A 23386-nucleotide genomic window follows, 5' to 3' on the forward strand; every position below is an offset into this window, starting at 1 on the left:
ATACAATTTTATAATAACATACTATGCAACCACTTAAAACAATGAATGCTAATATAAAAATGTGCCTGGCATGTTAAAAAGTAGCAGAATAATGCATAAATATTGTGTTTATTATGTGTGTATGATAAAAATTAACATGGAGAAAATGATCTGAAATTGTTACTTATATTCTAAACTGCTAATAGTGGTCACCTTTGAGAAAAGTGGGATTGGAGTTCTCATTTTTTCTCTGTACTACTCTCTTTTTAGAGTCCTAAGTTTTTATAAGAAGCACTTGGTTTAATTTAAAAATGAACAAAGCAGGTAGTTGAACATTTTTCCCTTTGCACTTGGGGATTACTAAGATGATGTGTGGAACTTTCAACTCCATTTCAACTCTAATTTGAGGTAGCTGATTAACTCTTAGGATTTCTTCATTTTGAATTAATTACTTGGGGCCTTTTAGAATTATCATTTTGAATTTCACATGATAATATAGGTACATATGAGCTTTTTTCCAATTTCTGGGAGACAACAGGCATTTCTATCTATCAGTATTATTGAGGGTACAACACTAGACATTTGGAGAAGATAGAAAATATCTTAGAAATTAAGGCTACTGTTTTCTTAATCTGATCTTCAGAACATTCATTAAGAACCTAAGGACATTTTTTGGAATAAAATAAACACAACAAAAATACGTTCAAAATAGATTTTTACGTGAATTCGGAAAAGGCAAGAGAGACAACAGATCTAATGAGAAGTACTTTGGGACGGATGAGAATCAGGACAGGTGGCCTTGGGTATTTAGAATTAATACAAAAGGCAACCACCGCCAGTTCTTGAGCTGAGAATCAAAATAAAGTGCATTATATAAAAGGTTATTTTCTCAGAGTACTTAGGCACCAAATTAGGAGATTGCGGAAATAAACCAAAAAAGGACCCATATAATAAATAACTGCCAGAAAATACAATTGAAAACAAACAAGTCAGCTACACAAACATCTACTAGGTCACTGTGTAGTACCAAACAGTTATTTTCCCAGGGAAAATGAAGATAGGTGCTGCCGAAAGAGGAAAGACATTTAAATAGCCTGAAGGTTGGGGAATGAGAGTTTCATCCTGATGAGGTTTCATCTTCAGCATTCTGGTTTTGTTGTTATATAAAAGTGTATCCAAAAATTCAAGCGTTTACCAAAAATTTCTTAGCTCCAATTGGCCCTTTGGAAGTTGAAATTATACCGATAAACAACCATTAGAATTTTTTTTCTATTCACATTCTCCTTGACTACTTAGGTGAAGTCAATTTCAAGCATGATTTTTTCACTTCATTGTCTTTGTTTATGATTCACAATAATGCTTTATGGGAACTTACCTACTATGAATCCTCCATTTTATTTGAGGCAGAATTTGTTGCTCCCAAAGCACTTTATTCATAACTCTTATAGAATTTAACATAGTAATTTACCAGTTCATACTTTCACTAGATGATAAGCTTCTTGAAGTCAAGGACAACTTTTATTTCATCTCTAGTACTGAGCCTGGCAAATAAAATACTCAATAAACTAATTTTCCTGTTATAGATAGATTCTATGAGTTTATCAAAGATAAAAATCAGACCTAAACACTATTTTCTACTGAATTATGGATGTATTTGATAGTTTTCTAAAGGTTCCCTTTATCGTTTATTGATTGAGTACTGTTGGCTTTATAAAATACTATAAATATCAGAAGTGAAGATGATGAAGAGTAAAACCAAGAAATAATAATTGTTACGATTAAACAAGTCACATTTCAAGTGATTTTCAAAAAGAGTTGATATTTTAGGTATGTAAAAAGTAAAAAGAAACCAGAATCATACACAAATATAGTTTATACATTTGGATAAAAGCAAATCAAAATTTCAAAAGTCATTTATACATTTCAATGGATAGGAGCTCTAGACATATAAATTCAAAATACAAACTAAAAGTCATACTGGATTAATAAATTACTATTACTATAATAAAATAACATTTAAAACCCCTGACATCTCACTTTACAAGTCATTACACAAAATTAATTCGATAATACGAATATTGAGATTTTATAAACATTTAGAATGGATGGTTAACAAAATATAAACATTAAACAAATACATAGTGAAGAATAATGTCATGGAACAAACCAAGAATAACTACATTTCTAAGATGTAGTCTGGACCACATAACTTAAAATTGCAGGAAGTCATTATCTAACATGTTTTACGAAAAATGCCGGGAGATACAGAGTCACACATCACTTAAAGATAAGGAAGTGTTCTGAGAAAACCATCATTAGGCAATTTTGTTGTTGTGTGACCATGAACCTAGATGGTAACAGCCTACTACTACTCACCAAAGCTGCATGGTCTAGCCTAAGGCTCCCGGGCTATAAGCCAATGTTGTATGGAAAAGCAGGGTCTTTTATGCTTTGCTCGCTCTCTTTTTTTTTTTTTTTAACTTATTTTATTTAATTATTACTTTTTTATTGTTCAAAAGCTTTGTGCGAAGCAATTAAAGAAGAAAAAGAAAATACAGGCATACAAATTGGAAAGGAGGTAAAATTATAATTGTAAACAGATTTTGCTTTTATCTCTCTAGAATCAAAGAAAATCTGACTAGAATATGTTACATGTTTTGCTTTGCTCTTTAAATAGTAGACTATACCAAATTGGCAACAAAATGCAGAGTTTAATCCATATTACTAGATTGAGTATCGTAGTGTGGGCCATCATAACGCAAGGGTGTTTGTGTATCTGAACATGTCTAAGCAAAGGAGAGGTTAGTAAAAACACAGTATTATAATCTTATGGGACCACCATCGTGTATGTGGTCTGTTGTTGACTGAAATGTCATTCTGTGGCACATGACTGTACTTGAACAGTCAAGAACAATACAAAAGGTAAAGAGAGATTGTTCAAAATGCATGGCAGCTTGGCAGGGACCCAGAAGGAAGTCTGGGATGATCCAACAAAGGAAGGAAACTTGAATAAATAAAGACTGGCTAAAACCCAAGAGGCAACAGGGGTGTGAAGGGTTTTAGGGCCTTCTGATAAAGAGCTTTAGAGTTGAAGGTGCAGTCTCTTGGATGAAAGCAAGCCAATGTCTTCTTAGGATTCTAAATTTTAGGGAGAGTGAAGGCATCTCTTTCTAGTGAGGCCAGGACTGGCCAGGGTCACTGGAACTGAAATTTTTACCATTTTTAAGCACAGAATTTTTCTTTTGGTATTTTTTTTTTTTTTAATTGAGACAGAGTGTCACTTTGTTGCTCTCTGTAGAGTGCTGCAGCGTCATAGCTCACAGCAACCTCAAACTCTTGGGATCCAGCGATTCTCTTGCTTCAGTCTCCCTAGTAGTTGGGACTACAGGAGCCTGCCACAATACTCAGCTTTTTGTTGTTGTTGTTATTGAGCAGACCCAGGCCAGGTTCGAACCCACCAGCCCTGGATCACATGGCAGGTGTCCTAACCACTGAGCTACAGGAGTCCAGCCTGGTATATATATTTTTATACAAAAGTATTAAAGATAATACCATAGGATTCCAAAATGGACACATTCGGGGATGCTGATAAGACTGGTGTCATCAGAGGAAAACAAAAGCAGTTAATTGTATTACTTGTTATGGCGTTTAGGCATATTATGCCTAATATTATCTAAATGTTACCTTTTGGTACCATGTCTCCCTGGCTTGACTGTACGTTTCTGGAAAGCAGGCCTCTTCCCTGTATCTAAAGTAGTCTGTGGACTCTCCCACCTGCATATATTTGTAGTTATCTTCTTCTCGCTAGCCCATGAGTAATGCCCTTTTTTTCCTCTTATATAGATTATTATAACAACCTTTTTACTGGTCTCTAAAATCTTACAATATAGCTAGAGAGACATGGAAAACTAAATGTAAACATTTAAATAATGCACAATGTTACACAAAACATAAAGATATATAAAAATAACTGCTATCTTTTCCTATGAATTTTCCCATGACATTTCCTTCATAGCTCTCCTCCCACTTCTACCACCTATGTTCTGACTTTGAATTATAACTATTAAACCACACACACAGCTAATAAAGAGGACTGGAGAGGCCACTGTTGTATGGAAATAAAGGGTCTTTTTTGTTTTGCTTTGCTCTGTAAAGTTGTAGTAGACTACACCAAATTTACAACAAAATGCAGTGTTTTAAGAAGGCCTGAGTGGGTTGTGTCCCTGCGCCAGGCTTTACACATGCCTAATGAAGTGTGATAAAATCCTATCAAAGTGTGATATTGTAGTGGGAAGAGGGAAACTTCAGATAAGCCAGGAAGAGAAAGCTAGGAAAAAAGAAGAAACATTTGTTAGAAAAGTAGAAAGATTTGAAAGAAAAGAGGCAAGGGGTGGGGAGACAGCCCTTAGGGGGCCAGTCCCCCACCAGAGTCCCAGGACTGCAGGAACGAAGGGTGGTCAGTAAGCATAATCGAGGGATAGGCAGAGACAAGGTGCTGAGTGGTCTAAGTTATAGGTCAGAGAAAAAGAGGCTAAAAGGAATCAGATACAAAAATCCCGTTGTGGGGTGATGTCAAAAAATGCTGGAAATGGTAAGGGGAATACCTTACTTTTATATACTTGGAGGCTGAACAAGCTTGAAGAACAATAATCCCAATCAAGGTTTATTTACAACAGACATCTTAAGCTTTAATGCTCAGAGGAATCACATGGGGATGTGTTGTCAAAATACAGATTCTAGTTCAGTGAGGCTGGGATGGAGTCCCAGAGCTTGCATTTCTAACAAGCTTCCAGGTAAAACTTTGCAACTTTGAGTAGCAAGGATTAACAATATGAAACATGAACACTTAAAGCATTTTTTATAAAATAAATCAATGAATTTGTACTTCCCAATATAGATACCTTCTGTGGGGTTACCCAAGACTTTAATTATGAAATTATTCTCCCTTTTACCCTCAGTTGATGGTAATGAAGAAATAATCCAAGATCAAATTAGGAAATACAGTGCCCCAGTTCTGACCAATAATAACATACATATTCAAAAGCATAATCACTCTGACATGTCTATATTAAAAAGATAACTACCCATGTTATTTATAGCAACACTTTTGCACATTAAACTTTCCCAGAGAACTTCCTGTGGCTACACAAATGTTTTTTATCTGGACTGCCCAATATGGTAGGCACCTAACCACTTGTGATGATTGAGCCCTTGAGATCTGGCTAGTACAACTGAGGAATACATAGCCACACATGGCTGGTGGCTACCATGACCATCAGTATCTGTTAGCATAGCCCAAAGATAACCAGCTGTTATTTGCCTCCTTGTTGGAGTTTTTTCCCAGGAAAGCTCTAGATTTGGGTACCAATTTACAAAAAGAGACTCCAGGTGTCTTCTCCAGCCCCTACTCTGAGAACTGATGGCATAAGGGAACTTACATGCTTGAGGCCCCAGAAGGTAACTGACAATAACCAAGGTATGTGATTTTCCCTTTATCTAAAAAGTGGGGGTCTCCTATCAGATTATTATCCAAAGTAATGATGTCTTAGTGGCAGCACCTGTGGCTCAGTGGGTAGGGCGCAGACCCCATATACCGAGGGTGGAAGATTCGAATCTGGCCCTAGCCAAAATGCAAACAAAAAAATAGCCGGGTGTTCTGGCAGGTGCCTGTAGTCCCAGCTACTGGGGAGGCTAAGGCAAGAGAATCGCCTAAGCCCAGGTGTGGGAGGTTGCTGTGAGCTGTGACGTAACAGCACTCTACTGAGGGTGATAAAGTGAGACTCTGTCTCTAAAAAACAAAACAAAAAACATAAAACAAAGTAAAGGGGTGGCGCCTATAGCTCAAAGGAGTAGGGCAGGTTCAAACCCGCCCCGGCCAAAAACTGCAAAAAAAAAAAAAAAAACCCCAAAACAAACCAACAAACCCAAAGTAATGATGTCTTGAAATAGTGTATACCACCAAAGATTCCATATTTGAGAAATTATACCTAATACTGAAACACACACACGGGACTTTGAAGATGATTTGAGTATGAACTCTAACCATGTCCTTACTACTGTGTAACTTCTGGCAAGCACCTAATCTCTCTAATCTTCAGTCCTCAAGTCTCTTTGTAAATTGGTGTTGATAATAATACCTACTGGACAAGGGTTTGGGGAAATTCCTGAAAAACATCATACATTTTAAAGTCCTATGTAATGGTTTTTAAATCCTCACTAAAAGGGAAGTCAAGGCCATATTTAAAGCAGAATCCAAGGAACTGCCTGGAATCTTTTGTTGTACTAAATTTGTGTTGCACATGGCCTTGGATTCCTTTGTAGATATTTCAGTCCTTCGTATTTTTTGGAGTGGGACATAACCTTCAAAGAATGAGCATGCGAAAGCCATTTGGGAGAATGATGGTAAAGGAAGAGAGCTTTATTTAGTAGTGCAGGGTCTGGTAAGCATCCTCCCTGCTAAGATTATACAGAAAATAAAGGAAATCACAGACTGCTCATTTCCCTTGTACTGCTCCTAATCTTGTGGAAACTTCCTGTAAAAGGCAGTTATAGCATTAAAAGTAAACTGATTTCACACTCACCGGATACTACCAGACCAACAATTGCAGTCCTTGGGGAGAAAAAGCAAACAGCATACTTATCCTTTATACTTTGTATTAGTTTGGAAGAACATGGAAACTCTAATGATGGAGAAACAGATTCCTGCCAGAGGGGAGGAAACTATTTAGAAACATGGTTACCATTTAGTAATTCCACTAAGAGGCAGAATTCATTAGCCAAGAGACTGGTTACACTAAAAAGAAAAAAAAATTCATTAAACAGGTACAACCTGAAAACAGAGTTTCTGTTGATGTAGGCACACTTTAACTGTAGTTTTAAAATACAACATTTTAATAACATCTGCTAAGGACTAATATTAAGGGTAATTTTTAAAATGAAAATGTGCACTGGTGTTTTCTGTGCTATTAGAACATCAAATGTTAGCACGGCTGTTTCCTCTTTTGGCTTCTCAAGTGTATAAATATCGGCTGAGAGCTTACAGTATAAAGGACAGTATACATGAAATGCTGAGCTGTAGTCATGTTCAAATCATAATAGGAAGCCAGAGGGGCCTCCTGATTACCACGGCAGTATCCGTGAATACAGCTTCATTTTTATACAGTAGACAAAGCTTTGGCATCTACTACTTACAAGTACCTGCTACTTAACCTGAAAAGCATCTACCACTTAAAACCACTGCTAAAGAGAACACCAAAAATTGTAAAGTGCAGCCTCTACCTGCATGCCACTTAAAATTTAATTGGGAAAACCAAACACAAACTCATAAAAAGTTAAAAAAAATTATCAACCCAAGTGTAAACTACAAAGGCAAAAATGAAAGAATCTGAGAAGACCAATTCTGAGTTCACATGGAAGGTGTTCACTTATAGGTTGAGTAGTCTAGAAAAAGGGAAGAAGCTTTGATTTGGAGAAGTATATGCCATTTGCCAGTGTCTTGGTGAGGATAGTGAGGATAGCCCACCTTTTGCTAAGGTTGTGAACCTGGTCTGAACTCAAGAATTCACTTGTACCTTCTTAACTTAGGTGATATCTTGTACTGGCAAATTCTCTGCAATTGAATTGTGCTGTTGGTCTTCCCTTTCTGGACCCATGGATGCTATTGATAATTAATCACCTCTAACAGTGGCTGTGGCTAATTCATGAAACTGAGGACAACAGGAAAGCAACCTGTGGGAACCAGCTATTGTGATCAGCTTTCTTCCCATAGGCCTACCTAAGAAAACACAACTAAGCAAATACAAGTATCCCTTTTCTTGCTGTACCCTGACATACCATAGAATCCTTCTTGATTAGTATCAACTGGATGCAGTGGATACTCAAGGTGACATTGTGATTTATATTTAGCTTCTCACATAGATTTTTAAGACTGGCTGGATCCACCTTCCCTAGCTGACCTGTCCCTCTGGCCTTGAACCGTAGCTACCTAAGCATATGATATATTTTGGGCCATCTTTGCTGTGTTTGGCTGGAATACAGGTTTCAATTAGGGATACACTGGAAGAGAGAATGACAGGAGTAGCTGAGAGGAAAGAAGATAGTGAGGGACTAAAACAGCTAAGTATCTAGCATATTTCTGAAAAGGCAGACTTCTTAGCTCCATTAGAAACCGACTGATTACCTTTTCTAGGCTGCGGTATAGGAATCATGCATTTTTAAAGAAGTACTTGCAGTGTACTGAAAAAAACTTTATTATGGCCCAGTGCCCAGTGGTTAGGGCACCAGCCACATGCACTGGGGCTAGTGGGTTCGAACCTGGCCAGGGCCTGCTAAACAGCAATGATAACAATAACGAAAGAATAGCCGGGCGTTGTGGTGGGCGCCTGTAGTCCCAGCACTAGGGAGGCTGAGGCAGGAGCATCACTTGAACCCAAGAGTTTGAGGCTGCTGTGAGCTGTGATACTATGGCACTCTACTGAGGGTGACATAGTGAGACTGTCTCAAAAAACAAAACAAAACAAAACAAAATAAAACTTTATTATGGAAAATTTATAATATGTAAAATAGTAAAGAGAGTGTGCTCATCATCAATAAACCAATCTTGGCTTATCCATATCCCTACTGACTTCTTCCTATTTCTTAACCCCACTGGATTATTTTGAAAGCAAATCTCAAAGATCATGTAACTTCATCTGTAAATATTTCAGTATGTATCTTTAAAGGGTAAAGACTTAAAAAAAAATCACCACGAACTAATACTTCAAAAAAAAAAAAATCTTGTTCAACCTCCAGTGAGTGCTCTCTCACTTTGGGTAGAGTTTGGTGGCATCAGAGCTCACAGCAACCTCAAACTCCTGAGCACAAGAGAGCCTCTTGCCTCAGCTTCCCAAGTAGTTGGGACTATAGGTGCCCACCACTACACCTGGCTAGTTTTTTCTATTTTTTAGTAGAGACAGGGTCTCACTCTTGCTCAGGCTGGTCTTGAACTCCTATGCTCAATTAATCCACCAGTGTCAGATTGCCAGAGTGCTAGGATTATAGGCATGAGCCATCACACCCACCACCCTTGTACCTCTTAAGGTCCAGACACCAGGATAGAACAGGGGAGCCTTCTGAGTTTAGGATAGCTGCTGACTGAACATCAGAGTTTAAGACCCCTGGGCTCTACCCCTCACTGTAGTATCATTTCTGACTGTTTCAGAGTAGAAGACTCAGAGTCCTGCTCTGACCAAAGCAATTTTTTTATGAAGTTGGTAAGATTCCCAAAAACTGGGTGAGAGGAGAGAACTACAAATGCACTGTTAAAAAAACATCCTATAAGTGGCCTGGAACCACCAAAGGCAATGTACAGTTTGGTGATTGCATCTTGGTCATGGGGTTAGGACGGATCTGAAAAGCATTAATTTGAGTTTCTGATCACATCTTGCTCTTTTAGGTAAGTCATGTGTGTGAAAGTGGCAAGCACATGGCCTGGCACATGATAACCAAGACAGTTTTCCTATCTTCTCACAAAGTCTGTACTGACAATTTCCCTGCCACACCAAACAGATGCTAATCTTTAAAAGAGAAAGAGGCCTTTGCAAGTGACCAACTTACCTCATACTTAATCATAATAACTGTGATATTATTTTATATCAAGGACTTACTAAGAACAAGGCCACCTGTCTAGCATGGGTGGTATACAGAAGATAACTGATAGTTATTTGTTGAACAAGAATATTGAATGTTTCATACTTAATCTTCAGGGCAACTGGCACCAGTATGGCATGGGGTTATTATCCGTTTTACAAACAGTAAGAGCTAGGACTTACTGAGCTTACACTATGAATCCTCAATCTGTTCTAAGTACCTTATTTATATCACTACCTCATTATTCAGTACAACAGCTCTATGAGGTTGGTACTATTATCACCATTTTATGCAGGCACAGAGTTTCAGTAACTTGCCTAGGAGCATAGATTATAACTGATGGTACTTGATTCAAACCTGAGTAGCCAAAGTGGTTAGCAGTACTACTGGAAGGAGAAAAGGCAAGTACCAACCACCAACAGGTTCTGCCCAAGTACAAGTTCAAAAAGGTAGGTTTAGAGGTTAGGCCTGACTATCACAGACCACTTACTGTTTTCCATCACTAACAATGCCCCTTCCTGCTCCAGGTAAGGACAATGCTGCCACTGAAGCAAGAAATAAGTTACAAAAAGAAACCTCAGACAAAAACGGAATGGTTTTTTGGGTGCACTCACTGGTTTATCTCCTTCCTGCATTTATCAAACATTTATTAAGCACCTACTATATGCAAAACACTGTTAGCAGGCTAGTGCACACTCGTTTTCAGAACAGCAATCCTAAAGCTTGCTGGAGACAGACGGTAGAAAAGGACAGCTGGCTTATTTGGTAGTTCTCCCACTTTTTCCTTCCTCAGGAACTGTTCTCCTCAATGTGCAAGAGCAGCAACCTTCATTCTCAGGTCGCACAAATCTGAGAATGAAAAGAAGAGCTTTGCGCGCAGGGCCAGACTGATACTTGGGGAGATGCGTCAGGAACTTGGGAGCACTTGGGATTCGGTCTCCCGGGCCAGATCATGTAGAGGATGGCTTTCTAGGTAGAGAAGAAATAATAAAATCTGCAAAGCCAGGAGCTGAGTCTTCTGGTTAGGCAGACCCTAAGCTCCAGCCCGCAACTCTAGCAGATTTCCATGCAAAAAATCTTTTGAGATAAATTACATACATTGTCCTCTAACAATGCAAACGTGACAGCTGTCTAACCGATAATCCTCCCGCCTCCGTTTGGAGGTTCTTGCCACAGAGGCATCTCCTGCGCTATAGTTATGCAACCTCACTCGCAGCGGGAGTTATTTCCTCTGCTTTTGGCTGCGCCAGATTCATGTAACACGCCTATCCCGGGCTTCAATGGAAGTCATTCTCCATTAACAATACTCCAGCATTCGGAGACGAATGCTCGGCACAGCACACATCTTGCGCAGTAAGAATCTAGACAGCGAGGTATTAAAACTATCTCTCTCTCTCTCTCTCTCACACACACACACTTACGCTCCTGTGCATGCAGCTAGGGGACTGCAGCAATGCAACCAGAGGGACAGCAGGCGGAGCTCTCTTTGCACAGTCCCTGCCTCTAACCCCCACTAACTAAAGATGAACTCATGCCAGTTCCATTCTTTGCTCTTCAAGGAAAACACACACAGACACAGCAGAACACAGAAGCCTCCAGATTTCCCGTCCGAGCACACAGTCTCTCTAGCTTCTTAGTTCCTGCAACTCGGATATTCCAATCCGAGTAACGGGGAGTAACACGCCACAACAATGCAACCTCCCAAGCAGCTCCCCTAGCAGCTCCCACTCCCGCCGCCTTTCGCAGCGTGCCAAGAGTTTGGAGCGCGCGCACGCACACCGAGCACCGTGCAGTGTGCATATCCCTCCGCCTCCCTCCTCCTTTCCCTGCTCAAGTGGCTCCACAACGATTTGGGAAATGAAGGGAGGGGGGAACTACTTTCCCGAAACTTGCTATGCTGCACACGACTTCCAGTGGCAGTGATTCGCCCGGAGGCCGCAGCTTTCAGTCCTGCCCACACACCCTCACGGCCCGGGCACCCGGCTCGGCAGCCCCACCCCGCGCCTGTTCTGGCCTCGGGGGAAAGCAAGCGGCCGGGCGAAGTCGCGAGGGACTACTTCGCCTCCTCTCGCGGGCGCCCCCGGTTCGGGCAGCGGCAGCGGCAGCGGCGGAAGGAGCGGGCGGCGTGAGCGCTTCCGCCGCCCCCCTCGCGGTTCCCCTCTCTCGGGCGTGAGGAGCTGGCCCGCCGAGCTGCTTGTGGGCGCGGGCCGGCGGGGCACCTGCGGACGCTCTCGTCTTCTCGGCGCGCTTCTGGGGACCCTGCCCACCCCCCGCTCTTCTCCGGCCCTGAGGGGAGCTGTCGGCTCGGCGTCCCTTCCCCTCACACGCTCCCCGCCGCCCCCTCCTCCCCGTTCAGGAGTCGTCCCGGCTGGAGCGTGTCTGGAGGAATCCGCCGCCGCGGGGCCCCTCGCCCGGTTCTGCTGGTCCTGAGGACCGACCCGGGCGCCGCCGGGCGTTGAGCAGGGAGCCGGCGGCGAGGCGGGAGATGGTGGGGTGGGCTCCGGCAGGACCGCGCCGCCGCTGCCCGGAGCCTGGGCTCGGCACCCCCCCGCCGGCCCCCACCGAGCGCAGCCCTGCTTCCTCCTCGCCGCATCCCTGAGGGAAGCGCCGCCTCTGCTCCCGGTTCTCCGCCCGCCGGCTCCTTCCTGGCCGGACCCCGCCGCGCTCCACCCCAGTGTCCAGAGGAGCCGCTCTCCGCTCAGCCTTTGCAGCCCCCTTCTTTTTCTCCCTTTTCCACCCGCCGCCTCGGAGGATCCCTCGGCCGGGCGCTGAGGTGGGGGAAGAGGCTGGGGTCGCCACGGCGGAGGTTGCTGCCGCCACCCCCCTGCGGGGGTGGCCGGGGTTCCCGGCTGGGGGGGCACCGTTCAGGGTGAGGCGTCCACCATGGTGAGGCCCCTGAGCCGCTGCCCCCGCGCCCCCCCGGCCGCCGCTGCCTCCTGCCCCTCGGTGCTGCTGCTGCTGCTCCCCCGCCTGCTGTTGCTCCTCCATCTCCAGATCGGATCACGGTGAGGGAAAGATGAGCGAGGAGACGGCGACTTCTGACAACGAGTAAGCGCCTCATTGATCTTGATTACCACCCCCCTCCCCCAGTCCTTCCCAGCACTCCCCTAGACCCCTCCGAGACTCGGGTGCCGGGAAGCTTGCAACCCTGGGAGAGTTCGGGGTATCTTGTTCTGGAGATAACTGATTTCTTGAGCCATTTTTAGTGGCAGCCCCCCTCCCAAGCCTCCCGCATTTAGTTGCTTTCTGTTGAGGAAGGGTATATGTTGGGATGGGATGGCGATTTTTTGTCCAGAAGGTGGAGTTTTATGGATGGGTGGAAGTGGAGTAGAAAGTACCCCTTTACCTGGAAGACCCCTGGCTTGTCCATTTTCACTAGCATACCCCCCAGCACACCTTGAATATCCATCCTGCTTCCTTTATAGCTGTTTCACTTGGAAACTGATGTGTGGGAGCACCTCCTGCAGAAAACTGCCCTTGAATTTTATTTAATTCGATGAGTCAGTGACTCTTAAATACTGATTAAGCCTTCACCCTTTCTTCTCCTGCCCCCCCCCTTTTAAACTTATGACCTATAAGATTCTTGTGAAAAATAGGGTTAGGGAAACATTTTTAGAATGCAATAGGATTACGGACACCTGGAGTGTGGGAGATACCGAGCTAGCGTTTATTTTTGCGAGAATTGGCCGGTATTTTCCTCGGGAACCTAGAATAATTTTGAATGCTACTTTTTACCCTTTGGTTGTATTACAAGACATCATTTACGTTAATTTAACCGAATTTACATTGCTGAAATGTTAGTGGCTTCATCGACTTCTAGAGCATTCTGGTTTAAGTTTTTGCTTATTTGGGCTGTCCTGTGATTTCCAAATAAAATATTTGACCTTTTAAATATTTTGTTTTAACCTAACAGCTTCCTGCGGGAATAATTGTGCGGTAACAGTTTTCTGTTGAGAAAGGATTTAATTCACGCGGAATATTAGCATCCGTTTTCTTGTAATTCAAGTTTTGTTTCTCATTGGAGGGTTAGAAAGAGTTAAGTGAGTTAAGAGAAGTCCCTAGGATGCATTCCTTTAAATACAGTGCATTCCTCAAGTCACATCTTTTTGGGAAAACTTTAAAGTCTAAAGCGAAGGCTGTTAACATAAAATAGCTTGAGAAAGGCCAAGCTATGTTTCCTCCCCCCCACCCAACCCCCTTCCCCCCAGCACCCGCTTCTGTTGAGCGGGTGTAGAAGGAGGTAGATTGCTGCAGTGTCAGTGCAGCCTGAAGCAGAAGTGGCCGCCATGTTCTCCTTCTTTTTGTGAATCGCCCTCATTTGCATAGCACACCCTTCATTCATAAAAAAAATAATTAAACATTCATCACCTTGGACATCTTGAAAGGATTTCCCAGGAAAAAATTCGAAGCTTGTTTGTCTGTCTTCACGTGGGTTTTTGAGTTCAGGAAGTAAGAAGAATTTGACATTTTGGGTTAAATTTAAAAACCTACGCACACACAAACAACTACCCCTGTTCTCAGACTGTTGACACAGTTATGTGGGAAATATCAGTTCGGGGAGGTGCTGGGATCACGTGATCGCCTCCATTCATAAAATACCTGGCTGTCCATTCACAGTGCTGTACAGTGTCCGCTGCTTTCCGCAGATTAGACCTACTTTCAGGGAAATCAGGCAGTAACTCAGATAGTGGTTGGTTAGCAGAAAAACTGCTAAAAGTGCTAAACGGAGTGACGATAACTTTTATTGATATCTTTCAAGCAAGTAGCTTGAATTAAAGATACTAAGTTTTGTTTTAGAGATGGGAAAAGACTTAGCAGTTTAATGTTTTTAAAGTAGTGAATATCTCCTTGTAGCTGCAGCTAACAGAAAAGCAAATGAAGGAATGTCAATTGACATAAATGTAATATATATTGTTTCTAAATGGGCCTTTCTTTGTTCTTGCAAGGGACAAATAGAGAAGGGTATGTGTCCGTGTGTGTGAAACAGAGAGGGATGATACCAGCTGATGATACTGCTATTACACTAAAGTGGGAAAATATTCCCAGTGGTTTAATCCCCAAGATCCTGAACTGAAACACTGAACGTCAGTCTTTACTGGGAGTATTGCTTTTTTTAATTTTTGAAAATCTAAATACTTACCATAGACAGCTTGGAAATTACCTCATCATTCAGACTTTTAAAATTATGTTTTCACAAATTTACTGTTACATTAATAAAAGTTATTCCCTAGGAGGTTTGTCATACTGTTAATTTTGGTAGAACATTAGGTTATTATAATATGTTTTAGCATGTAATATTTTGATATGAGATGTTAACTTTTCATCTGAACAAATATAAGGGGTGTTTTACTTTTAAAAACTATATTAAAAAGTAATGTGTTCATCTGGTAATCAATTTTGATAGAGCTGACTTTGTCCATTAGCTAAACCATAAAAAGTAGAATGTAGCTTTTAATATGATAATTTATGTCTCATCTTTAATATACAAGGTAATGTTTTGAAATGGAAATTTCTTATTTGTAATCATATATTAGGAAGAAACAAAGATACTTTATGGCAAAAGCCATTGAGGCCCTTGTAATGTGGATTTTATTTGTGCCTCACATATACATTTTTTTTTCCTTTTTCTCTTCTCTTTTTTAAGCCAAAGTTCATAGGATTTAATTACAGTAAAACTGTTGACACTCTTTAGTTTCTTTTTCATCTGATTCCACCCTTTAAAAAAAAAAATGAAACCAGTTTCCTGGGAAACCATTAAGCTTTTCTAGGGTAGCCATTGTGGTAAAATCTAGTTAGGCCTTTAGAGGCCTCATTCTGAAATCCCCTAGTACATGCTCTGTTATTATATTTGACATGAGAGTTCTATGTGGAGAAAAGGATAATCCTAGAGGTTGTCAGTATATATTTAATAAATAATCTGTGGAGGATCACCGAATGAGGAGGAAAGGAATTAGAATAGTATAAAACATTTGTCTTATATTATTTCAAGTTCATGTTTAAGAATCTTACTTTTCAAAACATGATAAATAAATGTACTCTAGAGCAAAGTGCTTTGTATCATAAGTAATAGAGAAACTACACATTTTTTGTAGATAATTTTTCATTTCACAGAAATTGTTTAGTACTCTAGTCAAATGTGTCCGGGAGATGCAACCATCCCTCTTTATACATGTTGAATTAGCTTTTTTAATAGAGTCTAAAGCATTTAAAGGCATAATATGTAATTCTTAGGGGTTTTTGTCCTTTGATATTAAGCACATATAGCACTACACGTCTTTGTGCCAATTTGTCCAAAGCACATGGAGACACGTAATGGCTGAAATGTAAGCATTTTGCTTATTAGGCTTACATTAGCCAGAAACACTTGCCATGTTAGTACTAGGCTTTCTGATAGTAAATTGGGATTATATTAGATTTGGGAATTAGATTAACTAGAATTAGGTCACTTAAGATAAAGTTAGTATGTTGTAATCTGGGTTTGAGCCATTTTTGCATAATTAACAAATTTTTGTGGCTATATCATTGCCTCATAAAAAGTGTACCTAGTGGTGAGTTATTCTGAGGGTGTGTTTAAATAAGTATATATTCACTCCATACATCTTACATTTGTATATGTTTGTGTGCTTATGTTATACCTATGTATAATTGGAAAACATTTTAGAAATAAATAGAATCATTGAGAAGTTATGTAATATTAACATATTACATATATTACATAATACATATTACAATATTATGTAATATTATGTAATATTAAGTCAGCTAATGTTTATATAGATGTGGTATATACCTAATATAAACCTATGCTTGAAATTCAGTTATATAACTATGAGCTAAATGACCACCCGCTTGCTTCAACTTCATTTCCCTCTGCTTTCCCACTTAAAACTATGTGATACTAAATTGCATTTTTAATTTTATTTTTATTTATTTTTTGAGACAGTGTCTCACTCAATTGCTCCAGGCTAAAGTGCCTTGGGGTGTTGTAGTTCTTGGCAACCTCAAACTCCTGGGCTTAAGCGATCCTCTTATCTCTGTCTCTGAGTAGTTGCAACTACAGGTGCCTGCCACAGTGCCCCAGGTGTGTGTGTGTGTGTGTGTGTGTATGTGTGTTTTAAAGTAGTAGAGTGGAGTCTCTCTCTCTCTACACTCAGGCTGGTCTTGAACTCCTAAGCTCAAACAATCCATCTACCTCGGCCACCCAGAGTACTAGGATTACAGGCATGACCTACCTTCCTTGGCTGGAATTACATTTTTTTAACACAGTATGTTACACTGCTCACAATAATCTCCCCTCACAAAACTTTCATAAATCCTTCATATTCCCCCAAAAGACCGTCTCACTTTACTCCTCCCCCAGCATTCTCTTTCTCTACATTGCCTCTGTACTTGTTACATGTTTATGTTAATTTAAAAAACATACTGTGATTATTTACTTTTCTATGTTCTCTGTGTTACAGTCCTCACGTAGCATTTTTATTCCTAGCATGATGGTTGGTGATAGATGTTCTGTAAATATAGTTATATTAATGAAGTCATATTACCTCATGTTTGTATTTTCTGTGAATTTATGCACTTGAGATCATTAGACAAATAAAAAAGTATGGGAAAAGTAAATTATTATGTTTACCCTTTTAAGGGCTTACCTTATTTTTTTTAAATGGGCCAAAATTGGCTTCATTTTTGACATGTTTTGTTTTTGCAAATTTGGGAAGTAACTTAGTTCAGGCTTAAAACTGTTCTACATGCTGTGGCAATATTTGGATGTGCTTTGGCTTCTGAGCTGCGTGGTATAGCTGAAGATCCATGTCATCAACAAGGATGTAGACATTTTGTCTCTTTGTCTTTTTTTGGCATAGGAACCTCAAAATTTAGGAATTTATAGTTCTGGACATTTATCATTTTTCCACCCCTCACACCGGTTCCTCCACAGTATAAACTCTGAGGAACCAACTAGGGGATAAAGAAGGTAAAATTCATCAGGAAAGGATAAAAGGCAACAGATTCTATAATTTTATGCTGCAGCTATTGGTGACTGAGAAGCACCTAAAGGGAAAGGGTAACAATCCAGCCTCTTCTATGGGATTGTTTAATTTGAGCTTGATTAGTTGTTTCCAAGTTTGGAGGAACAGTTGGTAAAGAAAAGTTTTCTTTTCTTCTTCAACCTTTAGTAGGAACCAGAACTGCATTAAAAGTGCCAGTTTAGAACATACTTCACCCATTCAAGAGTAGTAGTTTATTTCAGATAATTTACAAAATGATCTCCAAAATGAATAATAATTTGCAATTCTACCATTAGATAACAGGTGTTAAATTTTGGTGTATGTGCAAATCTTTCTTTTCGTATATTGTAATGATGAGTTGTTTTCTTTTATTGGTTTTTTTACTATGTGTAAAGCACTGTGATAAATGCTTTGTACATTTATGGAATTACACTATTAGTGTAATAGTGTAACTATGGATACTATTATAGTTTAATATATTGTGAGTATCTTTATGTCATTAAATATTCTAGAGCATAACTTTTAGTGGCTACATTATTTTCAGTGTATGATATACATTAGTTTCAGTCTGCCATTTTTGGATATTTTTCTTCTTGAACATTGCTCCATTTGATCCTGAGTTGTCTTCATCCACATAAAGAATAGTCTTGAGATAGTCTAGGGAAGGAGTAAAAAAGAGATACAAATATTTAATTTCATTCTTTCTCCTAAATTGTCCTGTAGAAAAGAATTCAGTAGATGAGAGTACTTACACGTTGAAATGTCTAATTCCCTGAAAAATATTTTTTTAATTTTGAAGGTAGAAAATGGAGTCTTGCCCCTATTTTTAAAACATGCTAGCTGGTAAAATGAAATTGATTTATTTTGTTTTATTTTCAAATTTATTAGGTTGTTTTGGAGTTACTAGAATGTTTTTTCTATTATTTATACTCCATTTACATTATAAGTGTAATTAAAGTGATCATGTAAAAACTGCAGATCATTTATTTAACTGTTAACCATCTTTTATGCAGTATAGTATAATGTAAAGAACACTGGACTTGAAATTGGGAGATGCATTTCTTTTCTAGCTGTTCTTAATTTATTCTGTGATCCTGAGCAAATGGCAGTCTCTACAGGCCTCAGCTGGCCCATTTCTTTTCCTCATAAGCTAAGGAATTTGGACCAAATGTCATTATGGGCTCTTCTTGCACTAATGGTATAAGATCTATCCTATAGTAATACAGTAATGGACACATTATAATCACTAGACTTTGTTAATTTTATTATATTATTACTGCTGACATATTTAAGCAAATGAAAGTTTCTTTTCAAGTGGGATGGTAGAATGATGAAACAAAAATTGGAGTTTTGAACAACCAAGACACAAAATTTGGAAACAATTGGTACATTCATAATCCTTTGAAAATGTCTTAATGTTGGACTTCATAACCATGTGTCTTTGATGTTACATTATATATCACAGATGAAGAATTTTGTACTGTTCTTTTTTATTCCTAAGTATGACCTCCATTTGTGGGTGACTAAGTGAACTAAAGGCTTTGGACTTAAGCACCAACTTGGGAGTAGTTCTATGAGGAACATACTAACAAGATACAGTCTTCTTTGACTAAGTAGTACCAAAAATAAGTCTTGTTAACTTGGTCATCCATACAAATTGTATTCATCTAACACTAAGGGATAATTGCATATTTAGTTTTAGCAGCTAACCTAGGTAATGAATTTTGTTCCTTAATATTTAGATTTTTGCTATTTGTGACAAGTTTTGTGTCATAGCTGCATCTGGGAGTCCAGAACCAAAATCATTACAAATCTGTGAGATTTTTGTTTTTATGACAGTAATAATGAAAAAAAAAAGTGTTGGATTTTTGTTAAAAGAGTTTATTAATAATAGACTTAGGCCAAGGTGTTACATTGTTATAGATAAAAGGTTCTTAAAATTCAGAGTGATTATGGGCTTGAATGAGAGAAAAGGTTATTTACTATCCTCTAAAGTGAAATTTGTTTATATTCATAAGTGAAAAAATGCTAATAGCATATTAGAGATACTTGTGACAAAAACTAGTTTTTCAGGGCTGTTATAACAAAGTACCACAAATTAGGTGGCTTGAAACAACAGTAATTGTCTTATAATTCTGGAGACTAGAAGTAAAAAAAATCAAGCTGTTAGCAGGACCACACTCTACACTCCTTTTGAAACCAGTAAGGGAAAACCCTCCTTGCCTCTTCCTAGCTTCTGGTGATTTCCTGGGAATTTCTGACATCCCTGCATTTGTAACTACAGAACTCCAGTCTTTCCCTTCATCATTATATGTAGTTCTCTCTGTATCTTTGTTTGACCTTCTTAAATGGACCCCAGTCATTGGGTTAGGATCCCACTCTACTCCTGTATGACCTCATCTTAACAAATTATATCTGCAGCAGACCTATCTCCAAATAAGGTAGCATTCTGAGTTACTGAGGGTTAGGACTTCAACATATATTTTGGGAGGACACAGTTCAACCCCATAAGACCAGTAGTAATTATAGATTTTTTTCCTTGTACCTCAATTGCTGTTATAGTTGTCTTAAAATATTTGTGGTCATCACTAGTTTGAAATTATAGAATTAAACCCATTGCTAGAAGTTATATTTTAATGTGTTAATAAAGAACTACATGTAGTTTAGTTAGTATAACTAATTTCTTTTGTAATCTTGTCTATTTTATTTTAGGCCTTTAATATTGTTCTGAGAAAGGGGGCCATAGCCTTTAAAAAGGTCCATGGTACAAAAGGTTAAAATCTCCAGACTGAAGCCCAGAGGCTGAACTCAGAGACATAAAATGGGAGGAATAAGAAACATGAAGCATAAGATGAGTAACTTCAACATACAGCTAATGGTTCCAAAATAATAGAATGGAGATAATGGAGGAGAGGAAATATTAAGTAGCAAATCAAACCCAATTCAGTGGGCTGAAAACAAAGCCTCACAGTCAGTGGGGTTTATCTCGAGAATGCAAGACTGGATCAACATGAGCAAATCAATGTAGTTTATAGCATTTGAAGATTAAGAGGGAGAAATGATACAGTCTCAATAAATGCCAGAAATATAAATTTCTGCTCACAATAATGAAAGTAAATATTCATAAATATAGACATGATATTTTTTCCTGCTCCCTAGATTTTTAGATTTTAATTCTCTGATTAAAAATGAGAGTATTGGATTTGATTAACTTTGGAGTTTACTTTATTTCAAGAGTTCTAGAATCCTAAGTGATTTTCTTTGTACTTCAGAAATTCACATTTAACATTTCTATTACTTGTGGAAATTGTCTTCTATCTGAAATGTCTAAAGTATCTTTTTTTTTTTTTTTGTAGAGACAGAGTCGTGCTTTATGGCCCTCGGTAGAGTGCCATGGCCTCACACAGCTCACAGCAACCTCCAACTCCTGGGCTTAAGCGATTCTCTTGCCTCAGCCTCCTGAGTAGCTGGGACTACAGGCGCCCGCCACAACGCCCGGCTATTTTTTTTTTTTGGTTGCAGTTTGGCTGGGGCCGGGTTTGAACCCGCCACCCTCGGTATATGGGGCCGGCGCCCCACCTACTGAGCCACAGGCGCTGCCCTTGTCTAAAGTATCTTATAAGGCATTTCTTTCTGCATTTAGAGAGCAAAGACTAAGCTTTAGTAAATTCTAGAGTAATTGGGAAGTAAATTTTAATCTAATTTCAGTTGAATAATTTTATTTCTACATTTTATCTGTATACAGAACTACAGTTTTTGACTTGGGATGGGGGATGTGGTTGTTTTCCTAGTAGTATTTAGATAACAGCTTCATTGTATTGGCATCCTGTAGTAGGATTACCAAAAATTTAGATGAAATTTAGTGACTTTTCTGATAAGTTGTCGCAACTTTTACAGTAACTTTAGGATGTTTTATTAACCTGAGCACAAGATCAACAAATGTTTTTGTTGTTGTTGTTATCATACTGTGAGATTGGAATTAGAATTCTGTGGTTTCCTCCTTACCTTGTAAAAAGCATTATTAAACATTTCAGAATTGTAGTTGCTGGATTATATGTATGTATCTATTACACTTTTAGGACAGATTAGAACAGGCACCATTAGATACTTTCTCCTGAAGGATTTTGTTTCACTGACATTTGAGTGGGTGCCTACTAGGCAGTTTTTCCTTAGTGCTGAGATAAAAAGATAAGCAAAACTTGATAGCTACTTTCACAGTCCAACAAGGGAAATAGATTCTTCTGAATGAAATGTGATGAGTGCCCTGCTTATGAAGTTCTTCAAAGTGCAGTGAGAAAGTGATTCCACTTGGGGATGGATTGTGTGTGAAGGAAGGCTTGAGAAAAGGCGTGGCATTTTAGGAGTCAGCCATGGATAAGGGTATGGAAAGGGGAAAAGGCATTCTAAGAGGATGGGGGAGGGGGTGGGGCAGAAAAGAAACATAGGAGAAAAGGAAAAACTTGTAATAAAGAAATAACTTTTTACATACACTTACTTGGAGGAATAGTGAGGGAATAAGAAAAGTGTTGGGCAACCGGGTTCTGATTAGTCTAGATTTGTGTTTACCAACCTCAGGGCAAAGGGTGGTGGCTAAGCCTAGAATATGAGACCCAAGATGAACACAGCAGAAGCTCCTGGAAATCAGTTTTTCTTGAAAAGTTGAGGAAAATCTAACTAGTCAGTAATGACATCAATTTAGAACAGAGTTCCCATTAATTTTATAGATGAAACACTCAAGAATTAAAAAAAAATTTGTTTTTATGAGCTACCCTCCCTCTTCACCACAACTCTCTTCAATGACCGAGGATACTTGTCGAGAAGCACCAGATGAAGCCTTTATTATGTAGGCCATGGTTAACCAGTAATTTTGTTTTAGGGTTTTTTTTTTTTTTTTTTTTTTTTGCGGTTTTTGGCCGGGGCTGGGTTTGAACCCGCCACCTCCAGCATATGGGGCTGGTGCCCTACTCCTTTGAGCCCCAGGCGCCACCGTTTTAGTTTTTTAATTCAACTGGAGTTTTTATTTGTGGTGTATTTCCCCCAGTTATTAGAAAATATTTACTAAATGGGAACCAGTATTTTTAAGCGGAGGAGGAGTGATGTCCAACTTTTGTAGAAAGCAGACCATTAGGGCTCATTAGGACAGTTGATTGCCGAAGAAAATGACCTTCAGTTGAGGCAAGAAGGCATAATAAGCCAAAAAGTAAAAATAAAAAACAGCTGAAAGAGCATTTGGAAATATTGAGTATATGTTTAAGAGGGAATTCGCATGTCTAAGAGGTAACTGAGAACAAAGGAATAGGAAGTGTGTAGGATGATTTGAACATTTTATAATATATTCGGGCTGCTGTGATCTTTTAAAACAAGTGGGAATAGAGGCAGAGCAGATTGTTGATGGAAAAATAACCCAGTTTTGACTTTTTTTTTGAGTCTAGTGTTTACTAGGTATCAGGTAGACCATATCCCATAAGATGTTTTAAACAGGCTTAGTTCCTAAAGGGAAAGATGAGAGGGTAGGGTTATAACATATATATTAGCATATATGATATTTGAAGCCAGTGGAAAATTGCCTGTGGAGAATATTATTAATGGAGAGATGAATAGTGAAAACAGCATGTTTTGACAGGAATGTAGAAGAAAGATACCAAAAGACAGAAGAGTCTTGAGAGGAAAGAGTTTTAGTACTTAGGGGGAAAGGAGTGTAAAGAAAGGAGGTGCGTGCAGCACCTGTAGCTCAGTGGGTAGGGTGCCAGCCACATACATGGAGCCTGGTGATTTCG

General features: G+C 39.3%; 1 protein-coding gene across 2 annotated transcripts in view; it reads left to right on the forward strand.

The window, feature by feature from the left end:
• SPRED1 (sprouty related EVH1 domain containing 1) overlaps positions 1-23386 on the forward strand; it is a 158237-nt gene that overhangs the window by 18200 nt on the left and 116651 nt on the right. Inside the window, exon 1 of one of the 2 annotated variants that reach the window (XM_053594524.1) lies at positions 11938-12654. The exons of the other annotated variant lie outside the window; for it this stretch is intronic. Within the exon in view, the coding sequence (XP_053450499.1) occupies positions 12623-12654 (32 nt within the window). The 5' untranslated portion in view covers positions 11938-12622. Of the gene's footprint in view, positions 1-11937; positions 12655-23386 lie in introns of those variants that run through there. 2 annotated transcript variants of the gene reach the window in all.

Source organism: Nycticebus coucang, chromosome 6, assembly GCF_027406575.1.
Source record: "Nycticebus coucang isolate mNycCou1 chromosome 6, mNycCou1.pri, whole genome shotgun sequence".
Classification (NCBI taxonomy): Eukaryota; Metazoa; Chordata; class Mammalia; order Primates; family Lorisidae; genus Nycticebus; species Nycticebus coucang.